The sequence below is a fragment of the Octodon degus genome, unplaced genomic scaffold (assembly GCF_000260255.1).
Source record: "Octodon degus isolate 3935 unplaced genomic scaffold, OctDeg1.0 scaffold00156, whole genome shotgun sequence".
In the NCBI taxonomy this organism is placed as follows: domain Eukaryota; kingdom Metazoa; phylum Chordata; class Mammalia; order Rodentia; family Octodontidae; genus Octodon; species Octodon degus.
In genome coordinates this window covers 2,376,634-2,399,195 of record NW_004524732.1, presented here as the reverse complement: position 1 = coordinate 2,399,195, position 22,562 = coordinate 2,376,634, and the positions used below count along the sequence as shown (strand labels likewise).

At 45.6% G+C, this 22,562-nt stretch overlaps 1 protein-coding gene across 4 annotated transcripts in view; it reads right to left on the bottom strand.

The window, feature by feature from the left end:
- The window catches only part of Dab1 (DAB1, reelin adaptor protein), a 412,667-nt gene that overhangs the window by 133,868 nt on the left and 256,237 nt on the right, over positions 1–22,562 (bottom strand). For all 4 annotated transcript variants that reach the window (XM_023702660.1, XM_023702661.1, XM_023702662.1 and 1 more), the window contains exon 3: positions 5,296–5,435. In XM_023702660.1, coding sequence (XP_023558428.1) covers positions 5,296–5,435 — 140 coding nt within the window. The remainder of the gene's footprint in view (positions 1–5,295; positions 5,436–22,562) is intronic.

The following is a 22,562-nucleotide window of genomic DNA, read 5'->3' as shown; positions in this document are numbered from 1 at the left end:
ATACTACAAGGCTACTGTGATAAAATCAGCATGGTACTGGCAACAAAATAGACCTGAGGATCAATGGAATAGATTAGAAGACACTGAAGCCCCTACGAACACATTCTGTCGCCTTTTCTTGGACAAAGGGGCCAAACATACTCACTGGAAGAAAGATGGCCTCTTTAACAAAGGGTGCTGGAAAAACTGGCTGTCTATATGCCAAACACTGAAACTTGAACTAGGTCTATCACTATGCACTAAGCTAAAGTCAAAATGGATTAAAAATGTAAACATTAAAACAGAAACACTAAATCTCCTGGAAGAGAAAGTAGGAGGAACTCTTGAAGATATGGGGGTAGGCAAAGAGTTCATGAACAAAAATCAAATCGCATGGGAAACAGTTGAAAGAATTAACAACTGGGACCTCCTCTTATTGCAAAGTTTTTGTATGTCAAAGAAATTACCAACAAAGGGAAAAGACAACCCACAAATTTGGAAAAAATCTTGACAAATAAGTATTCAGACAAAGGTCTGCTCTCTAGAATTTATAAAGAGCTAAAAAACACTAAGGTCCCAAAATGTAAAGACCCAGTCCAGAAATGGGTCTTCTCAGAGGATGAAATTAAAGAAGGGAATAAATATATGAAAAAGTGCTCCGCATCACTAACCATCCTTGAAATGCAAATTAAAACAACATTGGGATATCATCTCACCCCAGAAAGAATGGCTATCATAAAGAAATCAACCAACAACAAATTTTGGAGAGGCTATGGGGAAAAAGGAACCCTTCTCCACTGCTGGTGGGAATGTAGACTGGTGCAAGCATTATGGAAATCAGTGTGGAGACTCTTTAGAAAAGTAGGATTGGAAATCCCATTTAAACCAGCTATTCCTCTACTGGGAATTTTTCCAGAGGATCTGAAAACATTTTATCATAGTGATATATGTGTGCCTATGTTTATAGCAGCACAATTTGTGATAGCCAAATCTTGGAAACAACCAAGATGCCCGTTACCTGAGGAATGGATGAAAAGGATGTACTATTTTTTTATACAATGGAGTATTACTCAGCTATAAAGAATGATAAACTTGAAGCCTTTATATTGAAGTGGATGCCACTTGAAGATATACTCATAAGTGAAATAAACCAGACACATGTGTAGGTATCATATAGTTTCCCTAGTATAAGAACTCAAAAGAAGAAATGCAAATGGAAAGGTATAACACAATTAAAAGGAAAGCAAGAACTTGAGGACGAGACAATGAAGAGAGAGCAAGGAGAAGAGCTAAGAAACATGACAGTGGCAAGCCACACAGTTATATATACAAGATGGGTAAGGCAATGATCCTGAGATTATTCAGAAGATTTTCAAATCTAGCAGTTAATTGGAAGGATTTTCACACTGACTATCTATGTACTGACACCTGTGAACTAAGCAACTGCCCTGAAGTTGGCAATTTGTAATAGTAGGTTCATGCTTGGAGTGCCTGTCATTCTGCTGTTCTGAATATGTGCTGCTTGTCATGATACACCAGTCACTGCCATGCTGTCTCTCGTGTAGATAACTGTTTAAAAAGGAAGAGGGTGTTGAATGAAGTCAGGAGACAGGAAAAGGAGTGTTGCGGGACTATCCTGCAACAATGTTGTATATCGTTAGATTTCTGGACTTATTTGTAAACATATATATTTCTTTATTCCTATTTTTAAAATATATTTTATTTAAAAATTTTTTTTGTCATATTCTGTAGGGACTTAAAGTTTAACATGTCAATACTTGGTAAAAATTACCTGTTCCATGTTATGCCTAAGATGTTTGATATTCAGACAGATAATGAGGTTAAGCTCAACAGCCTAGGTTGTATGGTAATAACAATAAGCTTCTCTTCTGGAGGGCTAACAACCTAAGTTTGCAGACCAAAATTTAGAGAAAAAGGAGGGCCGCAAGGAAAGCCAACATTTTGGCCCTAGCCTTCCAAGACCAATTAAGACTCAGGACATATGAGAACTTGTACTGTAACATCATGTAACTCAGTTATGTCCCAAATTTTCTGATCAAGGAGATTATGGGGCCAAAGAGGAAAGTGATCGATGATGTAGAATGTGCTAAGGAGAGTCACATGGAGAGAAAACATTCTCTCAGGCTTTCACAGACAGCAAATTGGCCAAGCAATGGCCATGACTCATCCACATGGCTGACACTGACAAAGGATCTAAAATCTGACGTATAGAGTCTCAGGATAAATCCTGAAGGGATTTGACTGACCTTATCAAATCCAAAAGCTACAATTCTTGTTGCATAGGTCTTGCTTTATCTTGCTCTTAACCATCCACCAGAAAAGTATAAAAATGAAGTACAAGAAGTAAATCCATGTTGTTACATTGAGCTGTAGGGGACTCAGGTCAACAACTTCTGACATTGCCAGTCAAGTGGAAGATCCAATACTATTATGGACTACTGGACAATTCTGGAATATTCTGTGGAGTTCACAGACCTGTATTATTTCAATGATGGAACTAAAGAAAAAAAAGGGGATATAGATGAATGACCATCTTGTATCTGTGTATTCAAAATGGTTAGGATAGATATATAGCTACATTCTCTTCATCGAAGGAATAGAGGGATTTGTTCTAATAGTGTTTGTAAACAGGATATCATGTCTGCATCTTGTACAACAAATAACCACTAGGAAGGCAGTATGCAATGTGTTAATTATTGGAACTGTTCTACCAATTGGATTTGAAACTGTCTCATTGCTATTTATTTCTCAATAAAATTATGGAAAAAATAAAAAATAAAAATAAACAAAAAATAAACTAAGAATGCTGCTTAATTGTTTTAAAAATGTATATTAGTTCCTTTTGATGTGTTGCTCTGCACACTCACAATTTTTATATTCATACCTTTCTTCAGGACGCTGTCTAGCAGCTGCATAACTATTACTGTGAAATTAGTTTTTATAATATCTTAAAATACAAAGAGGAGGTGATCTATTTAGAATATTAAAAAATGAATGAAGACTTTTTAAAATCCTAATTTTTTGAGTCTTACGACAGGACAACTTTCATTTTTCATACATTGTTACACTGCTAAAAACCCAGCACAAACACACCTAATAGTTGTGATTTATTAAGCATCAAAGAAAGCAAAGGTGATACAGACTGTTTTATGGAAAGAAAAGGTAGTACCGAAAGTGTTTTATACATTTTATCTCATTTACTACTACCAGGCACTAGGCCAGGAGTGGTGGTGTTTTCTTTTTATTATACTCAAAATATTTCACTGAATTGTGTCCTTCTGGGCTATTTAAAGATTTGAAAAAACGTTGACATAATTATTAGATTAGGAAAGAAAGACAAACCCATGATTATCACAAACTAAATGACAATTTCAATGTTATTACACATGAGATAAGATGTAAAAGCAGAGTGAATGTTTGAATTATAAATCCACTCAAAATGTTCTCTCCCAACTTCGAGAGGGAGGGAGGGAGGTGGGAGCAGGGACAGTGTGGCATGAGGCACTGAGTATTGAACCCCGGTCCTTGCTTCATGGTCATTTTGACTTTCGGGGAGATCCAGGAGTTGCCAGACCCAGTGAACATGGGGCTCGTACACACCATAATGGGTTGACAAGACACCTCTCCATTCGTGGGCATTTGGCAGCAGGGTTCTCCATGTTTTTGAAAACACCTAGCAACGGTAAAGCACACAGGAAGAGGACTTCCAAAACGGCTTGGGAAAGTGGTAGGAATGAGGGGAGAAGTGTGTTGGAAGGCTGTGAGAATACTTTTTGTCTTTTGCTAATAATAAACTGTTTTATTTAAATATTCACCATACTCATTATGTATTTATTTTTCTTCTCGAGATTAGAAGATGCTGACACAACTCCAAACATACTCAGCCACCTTCTCTTTGGCAAAGGGGCTGAACACATTCACTGGAAGAAAGGTAGTCTCTTTACCAAATGGTGCTGGATAAACTGGCTTTCTACATGCCAAAGGCTAAAATTAGACTCATGCCTATCACTATGCTCTAAAGTAAAAATGGATCAAAGATTTAAATATTAAAACAGAAACATTTATTCTACTGGAAGAGAAAATCGGTGGGAATCTTAAGGACGTGGGATAGGCACACAGTTCATGAAACATCACTATGCATTTTGATGCTCCCTTATATAGGTGTAGATTATATACTAAATGTTGACATTGATTTTCTTTGTGAAGGTTTAGATTATTTTAGTTTTCCTTCATATACTTCTCTATATTTTCAACATAATCTGTAATATATACAAGCGAACTCTATAATCAGCAAAACACGTCACACATGATTTAAAGATGTAAAATACTTTCAGTCTTCTTAATAAGTCATTTCCTTTTCCAATATTTCAAAATTATTTAAAATATATGCAGATAAAAATATAGGGTCAAACAGTGTCCTTTGGATATTTTATAGCATTTAAATTTAAAAAAATTATATATTTCAAATTTTTCCAATATTTTTCTCAACATTTTCAGTGAAAGGGGTTCTTTAAAGCATTTAGAAGGAGACCAGATAGCTCAGTGGACTAAAGTTCCTGCTGAGGCACAGCGCAGCGGCAAGGGTTCAGTCCCTAGTGTGCCTTTCCAGCCCCGCCCCTGGGGTGCACTGAGATGGTGATTGAGAGTGGGTGTGGTGGTGTGCGCCTGTAATCCCAGTGCTTGGGAGACTAGAAACAAGAGAATCACTACTCGGGCCTATGTAGTGAGACCCTGCAGACTCTGTACTAAATACAAAAATAAAATAAAACAAAGTAAAATAAAGCATTTACAAGAACCAGGGAGACAGCTCAGCCAGCAGTTTATGTGCTCGCTTGGAGAGCACCAGGTCCTGAGTTTGACTCTTGGTACAAATAAATAAATAAATAAAACATTCACAGACATCATAAATACCTTTGCGATATCTCAAAATTCCAATATCTAGTAATATATTACCTTAAAGTATATTCTCCTTTACTTTTTAAGGGTTTAGCATGTACTCATACAAATCATAAAAATGAATAAAATCAGCTTATCCGTTAACATTTTTACTATATAACAAAATACACAAAATTTATTCAAAAACAATAATGATAAAAATTCATAATCCATACAGTAGCTGCTCAATTAACACTTGCCAATCACTGGCTCTTTTCCCAAGTAGTACATAGGTGACTCGACCATGAGTCGAGCGATTTGCCAATAAATAAATAAGGTTATTTCCACAGTAAGGGAGATTATCTCTTCCCTTCATGACACCAAACCAGAAATATTTATAATAAAAGGAGCGCACGGCACCTTGAGTTTCATCATGGAATCTTGACATAACTTGTCTCCCCGAGCCGCAGAAACTTCTTCAATCCCGATCAGCTTGGCTTTGTACCGGACCCCTTCACCTTTGAACCTTTTTATTAAAGTGGCTTCGCTGCGATCCTGACCTGGAAAGACAAAGAAAGAGATTCAGATACAGGGTTTCTTGGGCCCGTCGCCTGACAGAGCCCACGGCTCTGTGGGTCACTCTGGCTTCACTGGGTCCCATCCAGTCAGGTCCCTGGGCCTGGGAGAACAGGCAGCGCTATTCTAGCTGGAGAGTGTGGCCCTGCTGAGCTAAATACTGAGGTAAAGTATGTCTCCATGAGTCTCAGTCCCTAGGAAGAAAAGGTTAAGAATTAAAGGTTGGGAATTAATACATCAATGAGAGAATGTTAGAGCATTTCATGTTGTATTTGATCCACAGTAGGTACTCAACCAATGATAACCACCTATAAGAATTCATGTTCAAAAGTCTTGCTTGATCATGAGAAACACTAGCTTCCAGTATTTCTAGCATTGACCAGTGCCTAAGACTCTCCTTACACCCAACCCCATGGGCGGCTTTGTTCCGAAGCATCATGCTTTGTTTCATGTAATGACCCACCACAATGACTGAAAAAATGGTTTTATATCTCTCCTGCTAAGGCATATGTGTAGAGAAACAGGCTTCTATGCTATTTGGTGTTGTGTTGTCCACATCTTGCAACAGGCATTCTCAGTAATTATTACCAGAATATTTGGCTAAGAGACATCAGCCCAGTGTTCACACGGACACACAGGAAGTAAGGATCATAACATCACTCTCACCTTGGCGAGTCCTTCATGCCAGATGTTTGGTGAGCCGTAAACGCGCATTTCAGAAAACCCACACCGTTTCCATTTCCCAAAGACGACGGTGGTTATAGAATTCAGTCAGCCTTTCCAAATTCAGATCAGAGACAGGATGGATACACAGGAACTCAGTGTCCTCCCTAACCTCAATCTACTGCCTAGTCAGAGGCTTGAGGACTGCGTACGTGGTGCCTAAAACCTGGAGCCCAAGAGCTGACGTTGGCTCCTGAAATATCATTCCCTCCTATCTTGCCTCTTCCTTTATTCTGTTTGCCTTGGGGGGGGGAGAAGTGTACAGATCATCACGGCCAAGGGACCTGCTTCCCTCCACCTACACTATCTTATGCGCAAAGCAAGGCATTCGGAGAACGTGGGGCTGAGAATCATCTGAGCACATGCTTCAATCACACCAAAGAGCCCCCAAAGCAAGCATCAGTAAGAAACAACAGCCATAACATAGTGCTTTTTTTAAATGACAAATTATGACTTTCACTTCATTCATTTATTCCTTCATCCTTTAGTGAGTGTCTCTTCTTTCCAAATGCTATCACTCACTGGCAATATATGAAGGAACCAAAATCTGTGTCCCTAGAAGCCCAAGTTTTGGTGGCTGCAAATAAAATGTAGAGTGCATTATTTTGCATGTGTAAGGTTTCCCTTGTAAGTCACCCTGTAAGTCACCTAGCCTGCCCGGCCTTAGTTCCTCTTCTTCTGAATGAGGCCCCAGTAACTGCCTTTCTGTGCTAGTACCATACAATTAATAACTTCAGCAGATCGCATGTGCACGGGGCATTCTCCAGCTGGTGAGCTTCCTGCAGCTGGGAGCTGAAACCTGTGATCAGTCTAGGAAAAGGAATCTACATGGCTGTAGAAAGGCAGGCATAGAGGGCTGTCTGCAGGGCCAGGCCTGGAGATGTGGCCCCAGCTCTCGGGTATCGCTTTTACCCACTGAACCCTCTCAGGCCTAGCACATTGGAGCCTTTGAAAGTGCTTCCTACAGCAAGCAGATACTGAGATGTAATGAGGGCTATAACAAAAGTGCAGAATCGTGAGGGCAGATGTCAGGGGGAGTGCTGAGAACATCTGCCATGACTTACTTGCTGCAGGTGTCTGGCTGAGCAGCAGGACCCCTGGTGCATGGCTCCTTCCTTCTGCCACCTACCCGTGGGGCTGAAGTCATCTTGTCCTGTCTCAAACACTGTCTCTGTCTCTGAAGTGTGCAACACTGCTTCAGCCACTATAGCCCCCTTGCACTACCGGGACTCCCTGAAACCCAGCTGTAATCCCATCTCTGCACAGCCTCCATTGCAAGCACATGGCATGCACCAAGCTGTTCAGCCATAGGAGAAAACCCTAGAGGAAGGTACCATGAGACAGCTTTCACAGTGAAACTGAGGACCTGCGAGGCGTGTCACTTGTCCAAGCTCAAGATGAGTAGAACCTGACCCAGGTGTGTCTGGGGCCAAAGCCTGGCATTTGCCTGCACCTTGCGTTTCCTAGGTTGTCTCCTTAGTCACTCCAATGAATTGCTTCTCCTCTGTCCAGCTTCTCTTGAAAGCCCAACTTCACCGGGCATCAAATCCACCTGACCCAATTCTGCCGATGTTCAGTACAGCACACTGGCAGCATGACAGGTGCACTGGAGATGCTGAGGAATCCTGAACGAGGAACTGCGCAGTGCCCACTGGTCAGTAATGTCCAGAATCAGGTCTTCTAGTCACGCACTCAGACAGTCCTTGATGGGCAGAGCACCGCCAAGGAGGAGCATCTAAGAGGAGGCAGAGCCAGGTCAGGTGAACAAGGGCAGAGATTAATAAGAAAATATTAGGCCATTTATAGAAAAGTAGCATGCCAAATTTAGATTAGGACCCAGGGCCAAGCTAATTTTTATGAGGGGCACTTATGCAGTAGATAATCCAGTTTCTCATTAAACGTTCCAACATTAAAAGGGTAATTTTTCACAAGCACATCTTGAGTAAGGTCCCACTTATATTAGTTAGAAATAAATAACAGATATCAGAGCCTCATGGCTGTAATTTTATCAGAAGTGTGCATGAGTGAGGGTGTGGCCACAGGGTCAGTCTTCATGTGCCCTGACATGTTATGAATCCTAGTCCACAGGGAAAGCGCCACTGACCCAACGCTTCAGGAGGGACACAGAGATGCCCACGGGTTAAGGACAACCGTCAGCCCGGCTGCTGCTCATCATATCTGCAATATCAGCCCCTGTGTGGAGAATGGCACAGGGTGCAACTCCTGCCCCATGGGTTCCCGAGGCTCGGTAAGCGGCACGGCTTCCCACGAGACAACACTGATCCCAAAAGCAAACAGCAGCACCCAGACTTCCTAGAACCACTTCAATGAGATGTGATGCACATACTGCAACATTTCCCCCTCTAAAGCACACACTTCACAGGGTTTAGAACGTTCCCACCGCCATTATTATCTACAGGAATTTCAGAATAGTTTTGTAACTCCAAAAACACTGCCGCCTCTCCTCGCTCACCCTTGGTCCCTCCTGTGCACGGCAGACAGGACTCTCTTTGCTCCTCTAGCAATCTGTCTACTCCAGACACGCTGCATCCCAGGAGTCCTGCAGTGTAGACTTCTGCGTTGGCTGTCTTTTACTTGACAGTATGGACTGGTAATTTATGTCTTTTCTTTCTGCTGAACATGATTCCACTGTGTGGAGACATCACCTCAGTTGATGGACACTCAGGTTGTTTCCATTTTTTTTTAAACTATTATGAACAAATGCTTTATCCATCTACCGACAACTACATACAAGTTTTGGTGAGGAAATATGCATTCCGATCGCTGAGTATTACACTTAGGGGAGGGACTGCTGGGTCACATGGTGCTCCTATGTTTACCCCATAGCAAACTGCAAGGGGCTGCAGTTCCTCTCCTAGAGGCTCTTCCAGCCATACTGTGACTGCCTGCCTTTTTACATTAGCTGTCCTCTAAGTAATAAGGGATAGTTCACTGTGTTTTTGACTGGCATTTTCCTGAGAGTAGGATGCTCAGCCCTTTTTCATGTGTTCATTGTCCATTTGCCTGTCATCTTTGGAGAAACAGCTACTTCAATCCCAGGGCTTCAGCCTGAACGCTCATCTTGTATAAAATAGCACGGCTTCTGCTGTTAGGTCAAAGGCTTCCTGTGAGCTCACCCCTGACCTCTGTTACAGCACTTTTTTTTTTTTTAAATTATGTGCCAGATCTCATTACACAGCTCAGACTCATAATGATCCTCTTGTTTTCAGCCTCCCCAGCCCAGGGATTACAGATACACAGGTACACAGCAATATGCCCAGATTCAGGGAGTCCCAGGGGCGGGGCTAGCAGGGCATGTGTTACCAGGGATTGAACCCCAGCCACTGTGCTTGCCTAAGCAGGTGCTTAGTCTGCTGAGCTATCTCTCCAGCCCTTGTTGTTACAGCATGTTTCACTTTTTCCATTGTGCCACAGCCAGTGAGTAGATGATGTCTTACGGAGCCAAGAGCCAACCTGCACATGTCCCAAGCCTAAAAGGAGGATTTTAGAAGACCGAAAGCACTTGCCAGGCAGGCACTTATGCCACTGCACTAGCTCCCCAGCCCTTGCATACCCAGTCTTCTGATACCTTAGCTCATTTAATCTCCCCAGGTTCTTGGAAACTGAAACAGTTATTGCTCTGCGGGCAAAGATGCCCAAGACGAGAGGTAACTAAAGTTATTCTGAGTTGAGCTGGGGACAGCACCTTACCCCATCCTACTCCAGGCCCTGAATTCTTCCATCAGGGAACAACAGAGAGGGAGGATCTGAAACCTGAGCTCTGGATTCAGACGTCCTCAAGTGAGGTGCCAGCTTTCTCAGCCCCTTCCTACACAGTGTCATCTTCTAGGTCCCTTCACAACCTGTGACGGCCACTGTGGCCAATGGTGTGCATGGCTATTACTCTCACATAGGGTCACAGTGAAGATTAAAGAAAGCACATGGGATAGTGAACAACAGTAAGCTTGGCCCAGGTCACTGTCGCTTTGTTTGTCTGGGACAATCACCAGTTTACACCTGTTGTCTTATCGCAAGGTGTCCAGCTTATGATGCTTTGGGTGGTCATCTTAGTCACACTGTCATCCTGCACTCGCCTGCACACAAGGGGCTCTGTGTAGGCAAGGTGCAGACTGTCGGGGGCATCTAAGTGAAAGACGTCTCCTTTGTTTTTGGCAGGAAGCCACATTCCAGATAGGGACCCATGGGGAAGGCACACAGCTAGCAGAATGTGACCAGGGCTATGGGCGTCATACAACCTAGAGAAGAAGCATAACTTCCTCTCAGAGAAAATTAGGAAGAGCTTGAGAAAGGAGAATGCTTTTGAGAGGTCTAAGAAGTAAAGCAGTAAGGGAGAAACTGGGGGACAAAGAATCTGGTGATAGTGGAGGACTGTGGCTGCTGAGCAGACTGTCAATGCCATCTCCACATAGAATCAGCCCCGGAACTTTAAAAAAATAACTCCCTGAACATTTTGCCTACATGACTCTGGGATGAGCCAGCCCACTAATGCTCTCAGAAAGCAGGGTGCTAGAGCACAGTGCCAGAAGAATGCTGTTGGAGTTGGGAGCAACTGGACAGCTTGCCCTTTGCTTGTCAGATCCAGGAAGTGATAAGGATCAGCTTTGTCCTGAGGATTAGTATAAAGGCAACATGACAGCACCATTTGGGGAAATATACGGGCCTCACTCATGGAGTGAGTTTTCACTCATGTATTCAAAGCTATTGAGTACTTATGGTGTGGTCTAAAATACTAGCGATATAGCAGCTGAATAAAGCAGATGAATGGATGGACCTTGAGACCATGCTTTTAAGTGAAATTAAATTGAGTACACATGCATAAATATCATATTGTTTCTCTAGTGTGAGACTAGATATTATGAATAGGAAGAAAATGCCCAATTGGGAAGGGGAACTAGGGAGAGAGGAGGGGAAAGGAAGGAAGGGAAGAGAAAAAAGTGAGAAAGGAAGAAAAATGGAAACAAAGCTTTTGTAAATAAGAAGGGGAAGAAGAAATGAAGGGAGGGTCAAGGAATGGGGAAAAAAGGAATTGAGATAAGTCATGTACAAGTACAAGGTCCCTATGATGAAAGTGATCAGTGTGTATACTTAAAATGTACTAATAGACTTAATTAATTTGTTAATAAAAATAGAAATACAGTAACCCACCAGAGAGCAAGGAGGCCCAGGTGGAGTGTGGCCACTGCGCATGCACAGAGAGAAGACGGCCTCTAAGGCATCTCTGAGTGCTAACCGTCGTGAAAGATCTTTATAAGTAACAGCCAGAAAGCTCTGCGTGATCCCAGACTCTGTGCTGCTCTCTGTACACTTCAGCCTGCATTATGCCAATCTTAAGTGGGTGTGTTTTAATCTGGAAGGAGAAATAAATGCAGAGAAACAGGGCACCTGAGGTAGTAAATGAGGTTAGTGCTGGGCAGGATTTAAACCCAGGTATTTCGAAGCCACTGAACCTGGCTCATTTTAATAAAATATTTTACAAGTAAAATTGTGTTGAGTATGTTATTCCAAAGTAGGAACACTTCTCTACAAAACACATGCATGTGCTACTGACAGCCATATATTTATGTTATTAGCGCTCATGTTTTCCTATCATTTTTTAGTTTAAAACCAAACATAACTAGCTGTCCTCCATTCTGCTCATGCCCCAGCATATTACCTTGCATACCCAGGAGGTATCTGCATCTCGTATGCCCAGTGGATACCTGCATTTCCCAGTGTTTCCTTGCAGAGTGCTCTGACTGAGAAATCACAGCTTGGGAAGTCCTCAGGGAGCCCCAGCAAACCAGTAATACCGTGTGCTTTCAGGACTCTTCCACCCTGGCTTCTGCAGCTCATCACAGGACCTCTACAGGCTGCTATCTTTAATGCACAGGCAGCAAGGACCTCAACAGCCTCTGGAGGCTCCAGTAGTCGCAGTGCTTCACTGTCACTGTCTACTCCAATCCCACACCACCCCAAGGATCCATCCCAAATCCCGTCTGATCATATGCTACCTGACGTGCTGCAGCACCTTCTGCCCAGCCTGCCATGGGCTGTCTTAGGTCTCTCACCTCCTTTCGGCCCCTCACCCTTAGATTTTAACCCCCTGGGCTAGATTTCTCCATGTCCTTCACTCTTGCTACTTCCTCTTCTCTAGTGTGCCTTGGCTGCTTGAGAAATATTTGAAAAGCCAGATTAAATCCTCTGCTAGGAAAGTTCTCTTCTTTACAAAGTACTCATCCTTCCTTGGCCCCTCTTCACCATTGAAATTAACTCCCTTAACATATTCTACAGGGTTCCCAACTCAGGCTCCTGCTTAACTCACCAAAAGACTTAGGACCATACTTCCCTGTCTTGTCCGCATATTTGCCCACTGACCCTCATTCAGATGTGCTAGCAAACTACTCTCTGAGTAAATGTATGTTGTGTATGTTAGCTTTCCATTCTGGTCACAAAACACCTAAGGTAATCACCTTGAAGGAAGAAAGGTTGAAGTTCACCTCTGATTTCAGAGGTTTCAGCCCATGCTTACTTGGCTCCACTGCTTTTGGGCCTGTGGTGAGGCAGGGCACCATGGTGGGGAGCACATCACAAAACAAAGCTGCTCCCCTCCCACAGCCAGGATGCACACAGAGGGAGGAAGAAGCCAAGATGCCACTATCTCACTAAAAGGCAACAAGGAGCAAACTCGCACCCAGTGAGCTAACTTGGTTCCACAAGGTTGGACTTCCCAAGGATTTCACCTCCTTACAGTAGTGCCATAAACTTGGCAAACAAACCATCAACATCACATGGCTTGGGAGAGCCTCTAAGATAGTACAATGAAGCATGATAGCCCCCATCCCTGCCTCCCAAGGCCCTTGTGCTGAAGGCATGGTCCTAACTGACGGTGCTGTTGGGAGGTATGGGAACCTTCATAGGGAGAAGGGTAGACTGGCAGGTATACCCTTGACAGGCTGTGGGATGCCAGTTTCTCCCCCTCTCCTCTCTTCTCAGCCTCCACAGGGTGAGGTTTCCTTACTACCCACTCCCAACCATGATGCAGACACTTAGCACAAGTCCTGAAACAATGGGGTGATGAAAGACCATGGGCTAACACCACTGAAACTGTGAGCCCAAAATGTTCCCCCTATAAATTGAATAGCTCAGGTATTTTGTCAACAAAACTCTGTGCTCTGCACTTCTGCTCCTGCAGTTCACTGCCCCTGGGAGGTATTCTCTGTTCTGCCACCTTCTCACCCTGTCCTGTTCACACCTGAGTCTTCTGTTCCAAAAACAATCTGGTAGGTCCTCTTAGAGACACTCCTTCCCAGAGTACTATCTGGATAGTTCCTCTGCACCCTTGCAATGAATTAATATCATTTGTACTAGTCAATTAACAGCTATTCTCAAGGACTATGGTGGATTAGCTTTTGTTGGTGCTGGGGATTGAACTCATGACCTTGTGCTTGCTAGGTAGGCACTTATACCACTGAGCAATCTCCCCAGTCCTATGGTGGATTAGTTGACCACTATAATCCAAGGGCTGGGCATTTTCCTAACATAAGTAAGGACATTTCTTGTAATCTATTCCCCCATCCCAGCATCTGTCAGAGAGCCCTGGCACTTCCTTGACGTGCATTCTTGCTTGTCTCCTGCTCTGCACAAGTGTTGCATGAGGATTGGGCCAACTGTGCCCCTTGAGCCCGACACAATGGAGAACTGTAGAGCCCAGATTGGTTGAATAATGAAATAAGAGAATTTATTTGTTCTAAAGCAGCCAGTAGGCTCCAGAAGTCAGGATCACTGTGGGGAAAACTTCCAAATGGTCACTAAAAGGCCCTTTGGCAGACTCTACTTCCTCCACCCTGTGTGATTCAATGAGTCTTCAAAGAATAAAATCCCTACTAAGACCAAGTAAGCATCACCCCATAATCAGCACAGCATGGACTTTGCTTCACACTACCAGGAAAAGCAGCGTTCAACCTCCTCACTGCTGGCTCACCTCCTAAGCAACAAAATAGCTCTCCTCTGAACAGAACTCAGGCCAACCCCTCCAGCACGAAGGAAGCAGATGTCCAGGATGCCACCATGCCCCAGTCTGGAGCAGCAGGCGCTACCCATGTGGAGGTCCCACTGGAGCGTACCTGCAGGAGCTTCCGTGCACACCTCTACCCCATGCCCACATCTGAAGGAGACATGGGCAGTTGGCATGTTTTACGGCATGAGCAGGCTGCCCACGGGATCCACTGAAGTCATAAATAGCCTCCCACTCCAGGCTGCCACTAAAGACTGTTAATAGCCAAATAAAAGACATTTCACACCTAAGACTGTTCTCTCTTTATTTCCCTGCTCATCACAGGTTACAATGAGCACAGCTGCAGAAAGTCACAAAAGAGCCAATTTAAGTATTCTCTTTCCCAATGTGGTCAGTCTGGCTGTGAATTCTTCTAATTTTTGGCAGTTACGGTACTTCCCTGTGCTGTAGAGGTCCACTCCAACGCACATCTTATGCCCAGCTGGGTACTCAGGTCCTCCCTAGACGCTTAAACGCCGAAGAAGGGGTCTTGTCAGTTCAGTCTCCTATGACAAAATACCACAGTCTGGGTGGGTGGCTGGAGTAACAGCTATTTCTCATGGTCCTGCAGGCGTGGAAGCAGTGGCCCAAGGCCACCACAAGGGCCACTATTTCACTGTGTGCTCCCAGGACCTCTATTTTGTGCCTGTGGGCATGGGGCAAAGGAGGAAGGCAAAATAAAGAAAGAGAGCAAGTGCACAAGCCAGCGAGCACTTGTGAGTGCCAGGTCTCCCTCTACTTAGAAGGCCACTAATCCCAACACGAGGCCCCCACCCCTATGTCCCCACCTAAGGCTATTTATTGGCCAAAGTCCCTGCCTCAAATATCATCACATTGTGACACAAGGATTCAATGCAGGAGTATTGAGGAGACAAAAATACTCAATGGTTAACAGTGAAGCTAGAATTAGGAAAGAGATGTGAAAAGGTGGCCAACACCTTGGAGTGAGCACATCTGTCCTGTTTTCATAGATTGTCATACTGAAATGTGACGCTGACATTGAATGCTGGGACTTCAATACAGCCAGAGGGTGCAGTGGTCAGGGTTCGCAAAGTAACAGATTTAACAGAGGATACATAACTTAGAGAATCATTGAGATTTGTCCATGCACTGGAGACCCAAGGAATCCGACTGAGGGCCTGGATCCCACAGCAATGTCCTGCACGAGTCCAGCTGAAGACCCAGAGCCCATGGCAGCGTCCTCCACAAGCCCAGCTAGAGGCCTAGAGCCCAGGACAGTGTCTCATGTAAGTCCCTATCAAGACTCTGCACTGGGAAGGCCCCCAGACAACTGGTGGCAACTAGACAGTCAGCTGGTGTTCCAAGGTGCCCACTACTTAATTCACCACAGTGGTAAGGGGAAGGGGGTCCCAGGGCAGCAAAGCCACCAGAGAAGGCCAGACTGCTAGTGAGGGCTAATGGTGTGGCCCTTTGGGCTCAGAAGGCACTGCATTCAAATTGCAGTGTAATTATTTCTTAGGTGTGGCAGAGCTTGGGAAAGCTGGACAATACTGTGGAGTATCAGGACTGCCACCTGTAAAACTGGTGGCCCGTGCTCTTCTCCGGGAGCCTTAGGAGTATCCCAGGAGCACTGTGTGCTGAGCTGCCTGCACACCACTGCGCACAGAGCAGTTGTGCTGTAAATACTGACTGCATTTCTCCTGCTCCAATGATGTATTTCTCATCAAGCCTCAGTGGCCTAAAGCCAACCACGGCAAAGTAGCGCTGCATTAAAAGTAATGGTTTCAAGAGGAAAGACTTCTACTAATAGTGTTTGGACAAGATATCATATCTGCATCTTGTACCATGAATAACTACTACGAAGACAACACTATATAATGTATTAATTGTTGCAACTGTCCTGCTAACCTGTTTTGAAACTGTCTCAATGCTATTTCTTTGTCAGCAAAATTAATATAAATTAAAAAAGTAATAGTTTCAGCTGTTTGGGATTTTTTTTCTCTCTGTTGCTTGGGAATAAGGGAACAATTCAGCACAGGGTGTTCCTTCTTGGAATCAAGAGGGAGACCACCTTAAGAAGGAGACCACCTTAAGAATTTTTAACACAGATAGAGGATCCCTCTCCTGTGTATCTGGGCCACAGGGCAGCCTTCTTGGTAAGAACACTGCGCAGGTTATTTCTTACCCCTGCCCCTCCAACATCAGCTTGCCCCTTGCTAGAAGAGCCCCACTGTCTTCCGGGCTGTCTAATCTATGAGCAGATGAGGGGGAGGTAGGGCACAGATTTCCAGGCCCAGAAGCAGAGAACTTATTTTACTTCCAATTCGATCTTGCAACTATCCAGGTGTTGATTCGCAATGGACCAGCGCTCTGCACGTGGCTGTGTAGGCCACAGGGTTGACGTTGTGTAATTAACTAGCTGGGACGCTAGCAGAACACGGGAAAAACATGCATAGCAGGCAGGCAAAGCGTGTGTTTATGAATGCGGTTGCTGTCATTATTTCTAAAATGTAAACTAATTAAGGAGCTAAAATAATATCTAATGTATGATGATGCACAAATTCTCTTAAACGTGTCCTTCTCGGGCACTTCTGAAGAGCGGGAAGAGGAAGCGCATCCGGGGCCGGCGCTGGCCTTTTCTCCTGTCCAGTCCGGGGCTGAGGTTCAGGCTCCAACTTTGGAGGCTGGCACCAGAGAGGGAGGTGCAAGTCTGCATTTAAACCTCAGCCCACAATTTTGAGGCACAGCTTGGTTCAGAGTCACCGATGTCGCAGGCCCCCGACACGTGACCCAATGCTTGTGCTCAGCAAGTGCCCTTCCTTGCGTTTCCCAACAAAGTGGGGTTACTGTCTATTTCTCCCCGCTTTTTTCTGCTAGTTCTTTTTAAATTTTAAATTTAAAATTCTACGATTGTAGCAGGTGTCTCTCTCCTGCCAGTACACTCAGCGCCCAGGTAACAGTTCTGGTTACAGTCCCTATTATTCTTGTTTCTTAGAACACCTGGTCATGTGACACATAGCTGGTTACCATGGTGCACACTGCATAAGCCAATCCCCAGTGGACAAGCCGCTGCACTTCCTGCTTGCGCGTCCCACCTACACCCTGGACGACCAGAAATCGGAGCCTGATATTCTGGGAATGATCTTGATCAGTGCCCAGTGATGTAAATAAATCTGCCTCTAAATCCTGGGTGTCACTTTGGTGTTTTTGTTTGTTGCTGCACTCTAAAAATCATGACACTACAGTTAACTCTTCATTAAAAAAGAAATGCCCCTGGATCAGATCCTTTCCCTCCTTAAACCCCTGGAACCGGCAGTTATCTCCCAAAACCCATCTGGAAGTTACTCTGAAGAAATCGGAAGAGCTTGCCATGCCAGATCAGGAAGGGGGAACCCTTTAGGGAGTGCATCGGCGTCCGGGGAAGCAAAAGTGAAGCCTTGCAAGCTCCCTGGGGTGCCCAGGAGCTCCTTGAGGGCTCACAGTACCTTCCGTTTTGCTAACTGTACACTCCAAACAGCTGGAGCAGTGCCTGACCTGTAGCAGGTAGTCAATAAATCACTCCTGAATAAATAAAATAGATTTAGTAGAGAAAACTGTTCTAATTTCCTGTATCTCAAATTTCCAAAAGTCACCTATGCCCAAACACATATCCACAACAGCTTATACCTTTAGAAAATGAAGTTTAAATTTTAGTCCCAGTGCCTGCTGTCTCAGGTGCTATTAATCAGGCTACGTGGTGCTGTGACTCCCAGCATTTTGTCAAATAAATAGAAGGAAGGAACAGTAGAAAAAATGGCTCCTCACATTCTCATGTATGAGGGAAAAAGAGAGACAGAATAAAGGGGAAACCTTTTTTTTTTTTTTTTTTTTGGTGGAACCAGGGATTGAACTCAGGCCCTTGCACTTGCCAGGCAAGAGCTTATTCCACTGAGCCATCTCCCCGGCCCCAAGGGGAAACCTCTTGGTAAAGACAGCTCTGCTCCTTCATTGCTGCGTCTTTCTGAAGCCAGCCCACACAGGCTGAGCCTCACAGTACCCCTTGGGCATTTGGGCCAATGGAGACTTGCCCCGAGTGGCTGTCAACTTGTGGCCTTAGCTTGCCACCCTTGCTCACTGAGAGCTTATGCATGCATGGCACTGCCTGCTTCTCTTCTTATTACTGGGCTGCACCTTTCTCTCTGGGTCCGGAGGCACAGAGGAGGAGCAGGAGTCTGTGTTGCTGCCAACAGCCAGGCATGACTCAGGGTAGGTGACACTAATGTCACCACAGTGCCACACTGAAAGGCTTTCCTTGGGGTCTAAGTTCTTCACCCCATCCTTGTACTCCTCACAATGACGCGGCAGTATGTGAATTATTCTCCCTTCTTACTGAAGAGGAGACTGGGACTCCAGGAGGAAAAGAGAGGCCCCCAGTCGCAGGGCTGGGAGAAGCAGAGGTGGGGTCACAGAGGGGAACTGCAGCAGGCTTCGAGGAAGGGGATGTGCAGCCTGACCTGGGCTGAGAAGCAGGGCTGCAGAAGGCGAGGAAAGCCGGGGTCTATGTCCACAGCCATTGCGTTGGTTTTCTAAGTCTGTCACTGCACCAGAAGGGTCCCATTCTGGCAGCAGTGTCACCATGCTGGAAGTGAGGCCACGGGAATGAGGGAGGTGAAATTCAACAGCAAGACACAGGTCAGAGGGTGGGGCGGTAGAGGAAGTGGAGGGGAGAGTGTGGGGGGAACGGGGTGCCCAGCTTGCTGTCCTGCTGGGGAGCTTCTTGGCAGGAGAAGTGACATCAGGAAACATGTGCAGTGATATCTAGTCCCGGCGCAGAGCTGAAGGCTCCATCAGGGCGCCTGTTGGGGGGAAGGCTCTCACAGCACTGGCCCCGGAGGAGGTCTTACCCCCTCCCCCACTGCCTCTCCCTGTATAGTGAGGTGGTCGGAGTGGGGCACGTGGCAAGGCCTGACAGCATGCTGCAGGCCGGAGACGGTTTGGAAAGGCAGGGCAACTGTTCTAGGTTGCGACTCCTTCTCAGACATCCCTGTGCACCTCCACCCTCAGAGCAGTCTGCCCCCTCTCCAGGGAGCATCCCCAACACCTCCCTGGCTCAAGCAGGGCGCTCTGGGAACTCAAGCAGAGGTAGTGCCAATCTGCATCCGAGGGACACTGTGCTGCAGGAGGAAGGTGTAGCTGTGGACAGAGGAGCCAGCCAGGAATGCTGGGAGAAGCAGCTGGGTTCCCCCCAGGGGGCTCAGTCAGAGCAACCATGCGAACAAGCAGGCAGGTCCCTGGCTGACACTGGGTCACCAGGGCAGCTCGAAGGCCCAAGGCTGAAGTTCTCAGTGCTCACGAGCTGTCCTGGCAGTGTCCTGGGGCACCTCTGTGAGGGCATGCAGGGAAGACCTTTCAAGGGCCTGCCTCACTGCCCCGCTCCTGTGAAGTACAGCGGATTTGCCTTCTCATCTTCCAACCTGGCTCCCTTTGGTAAATGGACATCCTGACCAACACCAGGCACCAGCTTCGAGGTCTTGCTATTCCTGTCCTTAAAAACAATCAATTTTTCTCTTTCTACTTTCTAATTACAAAGTGAAAAAGAATCAAGGCTCAACATTCAGAAAATAAGAGTGATTAAGAGGGGAAAGTCAATCCCCCCAAGTAGAGATACTAAAAACTGCATTTGAGTATAAACTCCTTCAGACTTTTCGCTAAGTGTACAGACACACACACACACACACACACACTTTTTTTTTTTTTAAACAATTCACACTGTAAATTTGTGGCTTGCTGTTTTTCATTTGACAGTGTGTGATATAATTTCTCCCATATAGATTTCTTTATAACATGATTCTTATTGGCTGTATAAAATCACATCATAATTTATTTACTTAATCCCTTATCATTGGACAGTTAAGATGTTTCCAATTAAAACGCTACAAAGGAATACAATACTGAGAATTACTTGGAAAGGCAGAGAGCAGTCGTGTCTTCCCTGTGAGCTGGGATGCCTCCTCCAAGCCTTTCACACTTGTCAGAGTCAATGTTTGTCTAGTTTCCTCTCCCCTTTTCCTACTCCAAAGAAACACAGCCTCAAAACAGACAAATGTGTGCAAACAAATGTGAAATGTACCTCTCCTAAATGCCTTTCTCTGAGAACCACACACAGGGGGAAGGAAGGATGCTTGCATGATACAGAGTAGACTGCAGGCCATTGCCACGCTGCCAGTGCACAGTGGGACAGGCCCAGGCCAGCAGAAGAGCAGCTGAGACTGAAGTCAAAGGCAGGGCTGCCCTGTGGGCCCTGTGTCCCGAGCTCTCTCCCACTGTGTAGCCAGGCGTGGCTCGGGAAGGCTCATTCCTGGGCCGGGACAGAGGTCAGTGGAAGCACAAAGGAACAAGAGCTTGCATTTCTGCATGCAGAACCATCTCTGCAGCAGCTAACCTTCCTGGGGTCATCTCAATTAAAGGTGGGTTTGATTGCACAGCTCTGCCTCCCACCTGCCTGCAGAGATGTTTTTGTAACTGAGATTATTTTGGTCCTGGTGTATTCTGGTGTGAATAAGACTCACACATTATCTTCCATCTGCCTCCTAAACAAGAGGGCTGTGTATACTATCGACTGATTAAATTATTTCTTTAGAGTACAAAGAAGTATGTGTGATGAAGACAACAGCGAGGGCACATCAATTATTTACTGAGGAGGTTGCAATATAAATTACATTTGATTAAACTCAGAGATAAATCTCAGTGATGGAGCATTTAAGCAGAATGTGCTGGAAGAGACAGTGATGAAGTACCCAGACAGGGGCTAGGAATGCATGCTGGGGCACAGGTCCCATCCCTGTGCCCCTGGACTTCCAGGGTGCCCAGACCAAGAGGTATTCACCCCCAAGCATCTGCGGAAGGCCCACCGTGCACCAGGCACTGGCCCAGGTCCCTGTGGTGAGGCCACGAACTAAAGAGAGAAGGAGAGGAGCGCCTGCTGCCCTGGAGTTTCCGACCTAAGGGGGAAGGCAGGAAAGAAGCCAGTAAATAAAGAATGAGCAAGATCACTCCCAATTGTGCTCAGTGGTAGGAAGATGACAGAACAGTCCCAGGAAATAGGAAGGGGATAGGGACAAAGTGAGGCGTCATTATGCACATGGGCTGGTCCATGAGACACTTTTAGGGGAGTGACATCTGGAAGCAGAGGTGTACAACAGGGTAAGGCGTCTGTCCTGCTCATGAAACAGAAAGAGAGGGTCTGGGTGGAACAAAGTGGCCACAGGCAGGGGGAGGAAGGTTCCGCTCACGAGGGGCAGCTTCATGGGAAGGGTGAAGAGTGCAGCCGGCCTTCTGAGTATGCAGAAAGGCCCTGGGAGTGTCTGCAAGGGCCTGCAGAGCAGCAGGCTGGCTATTCTCCACACTTTGTGTCTGTGGGGAAGAGATATAAGCAGACATACATGAATGATCCAGGGGAGAGAAAGGTAAGGGTGATGGCAATACATGTAGAGATGGGTGGAGCCAGAACTGTGTCACAGGAACAGCACAGAAGACTCATCTTAGTCCCGTTCTCATCATTAGGACAAAATTCCTGACACTCAGAACTTAAAGGAGGAGAGAGCTTCAACCAATGAGTCCAGCCCCTGGTTGTTTGGTTCCCAGACCTGAATGGCACAGCAGAGGGCAGATGCTCAGTGCCTGGCACCCTGGAAGCAGCCAGAGAAAGCAAGAGTGCTGGGCAGGCACGCACCATCCCAGAGCACACCCTTAGAACCTCAGTCATAATACACACTTGACTCAACCTGCCTAGTAGTCTGTGAATGGAATAAAGATGTGGGAAAGTTATAGTTTAGATATGTCACCCAAGGTTCCATTTCCTGAAATCTAATCTCCATCATGAAGTATTAAGAGGGTAAAAGATTTTTTATGGGGGTGGTCATGCTGCAATTGGAGCCAGGACCTTCCCACTGAGGTATATCCCTTTCCTCCCTTCCTCCTTCTTCCCCCCCCCTTGATTCCTATGGTTGTTTTCCTTAAAAGAAGAGGAAAGGAGAGGAGAATGATGCACATGCACATTCCCTGTCTCAGGGGCCTGTGCCTGTGCTGCCTCAGGACACTGCCAGCAGGGAGCCGATACCAGCTGTGGTCTCCAGAGCTTGGACCTTCAGAACCCTTGGTCAAAACAAAGTTCTTTTTGTTAAAATTTACCCAGTCTGTGGGATTGCATTATGGCAACAATAATAACAGTAAAAGAAGAAGGAGAAGAAGAAAAAGTGGAAGAACAGAAGAGGAGAAGAAGGAGGAGGAGGAGGAGGAGGAAGAAGAGGAGGAGGAGGAGGAGAAGAAGGAGAAGGAGAAGGAGAAGGAGAAGGAGAAGGAGAAGGAGAAGGAGAAGGAGAAGGAGAAGGAGAAG